General features: G+C 40.1%; 1 protein-coding gene across 1 annotated transcript in view; it reads left to right on the plus strand.

Moving 5' to 3' along the window:
* The first annotated feature begins 2506 nt into the window (after positions 1-2506).
* Positions 2507-7500, plus strand: part of LOC140944381 (elastase-1-like) — a 6278-nt gene continuing 1284 nt past the window's right edge. The window contains exons 1-3 of the mRNA XM_073393537.1: positions 2507-2705; positions 5271-5480; positions 5939-6154. Of these exons, the coding sequence (XP_073249638.1) occupies positions 2636-2705; positions 5271-5480; positions 5939-6154 (496 nt within the window). The 5' untranslated portion in view covers positions 2507-2635. The remainder of the gene's footprint in view (positions 2706-5270; positions 5481-5938; positions 6155-7500) is intronic.

Here is a 7500-nt window from a genome sequence, read left to right on the forward strand (position 1 = left end):
TTTGTCATTTTGTAATTACCTTCCTACTTTGACACTATGGAATTCTGCAAATTATTTTATTTAAAAGAAAGCTACCTTTTTGAAAGTCGAGCTGCTGAATTCCATGTCTGTCACGTGTATAAATTCGAGTGGGCCGTTCGCCATCTGGTCGATATCTTTATTCAGGAGTTAATTTTTCAACGTTTTGTAGTATTTTCTGCGACAAAAATTTAATTCTTAGTAAGTATATGACTATCACTGGCAAAGGCTTCTTAAAGAGCAAAATTATCTGGTGAAGGCAGGAGTATTTCACCTTGCAAGGGCTAATTTCAGAACACAAATTACAAACTGAAGTGTCAACGTGCCTCAAGCCAAAATAGTCTTACACCTACCTTTCTGGTTTGTTATTTCTTCGTGCTACAGGTCCGCAATGTTTGCTAGTAAGCTAAGAATACAGCGCAATGGCAAAACGAACTGAACGGCAGCGGAAGGAGTATATAATAATTCGCTAGAGTTCCCAGAATCGTTCACAACGCTAGCGAACTTTCGCGTCTTCTTTAAAATGAGTAATTATCACGGTATTTTCAATTTGAATATGACGCCCTCCAGCAAAGCGCGCTTTATGATTGGTTCTTGTCAGGCACGTGAAAACGGATCGAACTATGTTTACCATAGTTCAATGAATGAGGAAAATTTGAGAATTACGGTCCAGTCTTGTTTTGACTTTTTCTCGTGTGGTGCTTGTACAAAAAGTCGTTAAAGTTAATAAACAAATTAGTAATGAGCGTAAGCCAAGTAAACTCCCAACGGTTTACTAAACAGTTAACAAATTTTTAACAAGCTTGGAATTAAGGTTGAGTGTTGTTTTTAGTTTGTCTCGTGGTGCTTGTACAAAAAGCTGATAAAGTTAATAAACAAATAAATAATAAGCGTCTGGGAGATCGAGGTAAAGGGCCTGTTTACATGGAGTGAGGGACCCCGGTCTAGTGGGGTGGTTTCTTTTGTTTTCACGCTCTGGGGGACACAAAACAATAGAAACTTACCCCACTAGACCGGGGTCCCCCACCCCATGTAAACAGGCCCTAAGCCAAAAAAATTCCCAACGGTTTGCCAAACCGTTAACAAATTTTTAACAATCTACATGTTAACTTAATTTAGAAGCAGTATTTTTTATTTTATTTTATTATTATTATTTTTTTAATCACAGGGGGTGCGACTTGAACGGATTTAAAACAAGCACGTCTGAAGTCAAAGTTACATTGTCCTCTTTGGACTGAGGATGAGATGGGCATGTGTATCACTAATTAATTTTTACATAAGCTCGGGTTCTTTTGTTCTTTTTTTTTGGGGGGGGAGGGGAATATATTACATAACCACCGAATCAACTGTCTGAAAAGCTGGGCGCGACTTTGATTGTTTGAAGGGAAGAGCGGAGCTAATGAACAGCTAATTAAAATGCGAGGGGATTATGTATTAATATGGAAGGGGGATAAGTGACTTATTCCCCTTGCATGTTAATACATAATCCCCTCGCATTTCAATTAGCTTTTCAAAAAGAAAAAAATCGCAAATGTTTATTGGAAATATTAAACAAGACGCTTTACACAACTCCCGCGCAACCTTATCCCCAGGACTTTTCCTTTTCAGGGTTCCATCTAGGATTTATCGTTTGGGGGGGGAAGTTCCCCCAGCCCTCCGGGGCTGGGGACATGCCCCCTCCGGATTTGATTATGTGCTGAGATGCAACTGGTGAATTTTGCGATAAAATTTTGAGAAATGTTACAGTGTGTGCACTGACCTCGTCACGTCTCGATGATTTTCCGATATAGTTACTGTGATAACAATATTTTTTTTAGGGGCGGGGCGGGGGGGGGGTCTGGGCATACGGGGGGAAGATAGTACCCCTCAAATACCCTAGATAGAACCCTGCTACTATGACATATATAATTAATCCAGTCAAACGCCTTTTTTGAATATGAACACTGATGGGGGGCATAAACAGTATCTGTATTAACGGGGTGTCCGTACAGAAAACTTTAGGGCAACATCCCTTTGGGACAAAGCAAGCTGCTCGTAATAATGAGGGGGTCCGTGTTAAGGGGGTGTCGGCGTAAGGCGGGGTTTCTTTGTGATAGACTTGTGATAGAAAAAAAACAACAACAACAACAAAAAAAGAAACAAACAGGGAGAAGACGAAAAAGAAAACGTATTTAGGCTCGTGTGTCGATATTGCGATCTATTGCTTTTCAAAGAACACTACAGCTACTGCAAGGAAGAAAGAAAAAGAAAATTAACAACGGACAGAAGAAATTTTATTTTAAAAGTTCGTTCAACCCCATTGGTAAGCTCCTTTTAGTAAATAAACAACATCAAAAAAAAAAAACTTAAGACTTGTAAAGGGGGTTGAAGGGGGGAAGGGGGGGGGGGGGAGTGGGGGGCTATTTAATGACACTTGTCATCGAGGTGCAGAAGCTATTTATCACACGTGATATTTCCTCCCCGCAGTGTTGTTTTTTGTCACGCAAAAATTAATGTTGACACAAGCCGGGCAATTCACGCATACCAGCAACATAATTCATGACTGCTTTCACTTTATAAATTCCAGTTTTCTTGCAAGAGCGCCAGTTTACTGAGGTTAACGTTTATCCAGCTCTTCATGGCTCAGGTTCCAGTTCAATGTTACATTTTACTCGCCTTTCTCAGTCGATTGTTATGCCTTGCCTCAGGTAAGCCGTACTTTATTTAATTACTGTTAACTGCATTCTACGTGACTAAAGCGAGTATGTTTGTGAATAAAGCAAACAGTCGTTCATGCGTTTATATCGCAGAACCCCAAGGTTTAAGTTACTGTTTATGATCTCTCAAATTGTAGAAATAAGCAACGCTTAAAAGAACCAAGTCAATCAACTATCAAGAGCGAGATTACCATGATTACAGCTCAACATCGCCACATGGAACGCGAACAGTGTTTCTTGAGTGGCCAGCAATAGGGAATTATAACAAACAGATCTCTATGTGGGCTAGAAAGGTTAAACCAAAGATAAATCGGCAGAGAAAGTTACAATTCGCCGGAGCCCATCAGGTGATGGGCTCCTGAATTTGCTAATTGATTCTTACTCCTCGCTCCAAATCTAACCATTTCATTGATCGATCACTCATATTACCTGTCCCGCAGCAATTCTTTTATTTTTTGGTTTCTATGGTATTAATTTTAAAATCATGTAAAGCGTTCAGCACAATGTTTTTCTCACAATTAAATCCGCACATTATTCGTTGCTAATTAGTCTCTTATTCTGTAAGTGAAAAAGATGCCATTTTGAAAAGTAAATATTTACTTAGTGTCATATGATCATCTGCCATCTGGTTGAGCTTACCTACCAGCTACGATTGAAATTGCTCCTTCAAAAAATTCACAAAGTTTCCTTGAAGGCTGGCTTCCGGGCCTTGAATTTAACGGCTTGAAAACATTTTCCTTTAATTATCTTCCCTCATTCCGGGACACTCAACGAGAATATAGTTCAAAACTTCTTAAACATAGCATTGTTAAACGTATTTTAGTATTTAAACAGTAGATATAGGTCGGAATATTTTTGTCCCCTAAAAATTTTTGATCCGTTCGGATTTCCTAGCTGAAAGTCTAGTGATCCCAAAATTATAGGGATCAAAACTTACGTTTTCGAAAATTTCAGCCAAAATAAAGGCTCCCGAAAATTCTAGATGACCTTTTCACGGTAAAAATCCGTTAATAACGGGCAATTATATCATTTGTTAGATGTTCGAAAATAATAGGAGAGGCAGGCAGGCAGGAAATTTGACAACAATTGTTCCGAAAATTATAGATCTCAAATCGTCTTCCGAACAGACATTTTCCGAAAATTGACGTTGGGTGCCCCCGCTCATTCCTTAGCTCATAATTTCTAACGCCTCTCCTTAGAGCGATAGATCCAAACTTTGACTTCACAAGGAGATATTGGATATTGATCCCTCGTACGTACAGTTTAAGGGAGGTGGCTAGCCCCTTCAGAAACAAAGGTACAATGTAAGTGATCGTTGTAGAGAAGAAGCAATTATCGGAAGGTCAATTTTGCGTAGAAGAAATGCCTAATGTGGTGTACTGAGAAAACTGAAAACAAATAAAGTAAATACAAGAAGAAGAAGTCTGTATGCATCAGTTTGCACGCTGTACTCTTCTTCATAAATAGTATTTGTAGAAAAGTCATTTGGGCCGTTAGAAAGCAAGTAATTGGCCTTTACGTGGAATCATATTTTTTTTCAAGGGACTGGAGTTTCGAATTATATCAATTGGAAACGTGGTGGAAAATCACCCTCCATGACATTACCTTTACGAAACTTAACCACAGTAAAAACTCATGTCTTCGGTGCCAATACCAATTTCCCCGGATTTAGAGTATATGGCTGTCTTCGCACTGAGTAATTTTTTTTTTTTTTCCAAAAAAAAAACTGTCAACAGGTAGCCATTTCAAGTGCGAACGTTTATTTTTCACCTCAAAGATGCTGTCGAGAAGCTATAGACGGCCTATAACTTCTGGTCAGGCGACAATCTTATCTCGCGAACATGATCAATTCAAGTTTCTTTAATTGACGCTTTTTGTCATACGAAAAATTTTGCGTGTCTCACACACTAACAAGGTTGCAAAATTGAAAAATTGGTGATTACAAATTTTTCAATTTTTTTTTGTAAACACCAAACTCTATTTTTCTTCGCAATGTGAACAGGGCCTAACGCCGGACGGAATGTCCTGTCCGAAAGCCGTGCACCTTGAAAACTATTGCCGGCTGACATACCTACGGTAGTTTAGTCTGGTAATCCAGTCTAGTCTGGGGGGTCTAATCTCTAGTCTAGTCTAGTCTAGTCCGGTATAGTCCAGTCTAGTCTAGACTGTAGTCTAGTTTAGGCGAGTATAATCTAGTCTGGTACATGTAGTCTTGAAAGTGGACTTGAATGCCCCTTCCTGCCACTGAAGGCTAGCAATACAGGGCCGAGAAACACAGAAATAGCTTGCTTGAATAAGGTTGCGTTTTGAAAGAAACCTTTATGTTGAGGAAAAAAATAGAGCCTTCCTTAGCCTTCTGATAATTTATAGATGTTTAAGATTCATATTTCCATTTAGAAGCGAGTGTGCGTAATTATTGCATAAATTATGCAATAATTATACACACGGCCTCTACGCAATGGCGAGCCACGGCGTGAATTATGACGTGATGGGTATAACTTTCGTTTCAGTTTGGGAGTTGTGGCACATTACACGAAGTATTTTTTTTTTGTTTAGGGTGTGGTGTAAGACCTCCTTTATCACGAGTCATCGGGGGACAGGACGCCCAAGCGCATTCATGGCCTTGGCAAGCTGAGATTCTGGAAATCCGTGACGGGAAGTGGATCCACAAGTGTGGAGCGTCCTTGATTCACCCGGAGTGGATCGTTACAGCAGCTCATTGCTTATTTATTACACCAGATCCAAGGATTTACAAGATTGTGCTAGGTTTGTATAAGATTTAGGACCTTTGAGGTTTAGTGGGTGGAGAAAGGGGTGTTACTGAGTGCCGATTTACCAAGTACATGTAATAACATGAAGTCCTTTTCTAATTTGGTATGCGCCCCTCGGTGGACTCAATTCAAGGACCGGACTTAAGCAAGGGCGTGGTATTATGTTTGCAAAGGTAAATTTAGGAATGTGCTATTTGCCTGCTATCCAGTTCTAACGCCTATACTGTTATCACGTTTTCCCACAAAGCTGCATTTACGAATTCCGCCCCTCGCAATTGCCTCCTGTGTACCATAAAGCTCCTCCATTTTTTTTTCTAAATTACAAAAGTTTATTTACAAACTTCCTTAAAGAAGAATGCAGTTTTGCCATTTGCCTTTAAGCTTAACTTTGCTTTTTTTTTTGTTTTTGTTTTTGTTTGTTTGTTTATTTGTTGTTGTTGTTTTTTTTAACAGGTGAGCACAATCGCACTAAGGATGAGGGAAAGGAGCAATATTTCGATGTATCACAGCTATACCTTAATAAACATTTCCAAACGTACAGTGGTTACGGTCACGACATCGCTCTTATCAGACTCTCCAGGCCGGCGATACTAAACCGATACGTTAGCCTTGCTTGCCTTCCGAGGCAGAACGAAAGAGTGGCTACTGGCAAGTTATGTTATCTTACAGGTAACGCACATTTAAAGGTTATAATGGTGATTTCTTGGCTTAAGATTTCTTTAAGTTGGGTCACACATCACTTAGATGGCTTGCTAACTTACTTTTTGACACGATGCGAAAAAAAATCTCTAAAAAAAATATGTTTACCCCATCCTTAAGTAGTTCCAACACATATGGTATACAAGGCCCTGAGAGGCATTAAATCGAACAAGTCAGGGAGGTCTGATCCCGTCCCGGGGAAAGTCTGGAAAGAGTTTGCTTTTGAACTTTCACCAGTCATCACTAATATCTATAATGCCTCGATGGTACAAGGATACGTCCCTGTGTTTCTTAAGCAATCCGAAGTTGTCCCTGTACCAAAATGTTCGCCACCCATAGTAGTTGAACAAGATCTTCGGCCTATTTCTCTCACGCCCCATATTGCAAAGGTCATGGAAGGGCTTACGCTGGATTCTCTCTTCAAGCAAGTCTGTGACAAGCTCCACACCCACCAGTTTGCCCTGGCCGCGAAGTCCACAACTTACGCTCTTGTTTTCTTTCTCCAAGTCATCCTTGAGGCCCTTGGCCAAGGTGACACTTATGCACGCATCTTATTTACTGATTTCAGTTTGAAGGTTTTGAGGTTTTGATTTAGTCGATCACAAGATCCTTATCCAAGAAATGGAGCTGCTGGGCGTGCATGAGGCCACTATCAGATGGATCGGCTCTTTTTTAACGGACTGTTCACAAAGAGTGCCAATCGGTCAGGTTTATTCGCATCCAGTTACACCGAATGGGGGAATACCACAAGGAACAAAACTCTCGCCATTGCTGTTCGCCATATTAGTGAACAATCTGTGTAGGGACTGGAGATATAGGATTAAATAAGTTGATGACACCTCAGTATTTGAATCTATTCCTCGATGTTCGCCTAGCTACCTTCCATTTATCGCCGCAAAAATTAACACCTACGCTTCCATGCGTAACATGCGGCTTAATGAGAAAAAATGTAAAGATATGGTTATCAGTTTTTTGAAGTATCAACCCACTGTTACAACACCGATTCAGCTTAATGGTATAGTCATTGATAGAGTATCTAGTTATAAACTCTTGGGGGTTATTATCTCCGATGACCTCTCTTGGGACGAACATTGTGACAGTATCCATAAAAAAAGCTTCTAAGCGATTGTTTGTGCTGCGGACCCTCAAGAGAGTTGGACTGGGCACTAACGATCTCGTGTTATTCTACTGTAGTATTCTTAGATCCATTGTTGAGTATGCCTCGCCAGTTTGGGCTGCGATCCCTTTATATCTGGACGACTTAATTGAGTCTGTACAGCGGAAACCTCTCAGAATAATATTTGGCCGGGTAGACT

Source organism: Porites lutea, chromosome 1, assembly GCF_958299795.1.
Source record: "Porites lutea chromosome 1, jaPorLute2.1, whole genome shotgun sequence".
Taxonomy (NCBI): Eukaryota; Metazoa; Cnidaria; class Anthozoa; order Scleractinia; family Poritidae; genus Porites; species Porites lutea.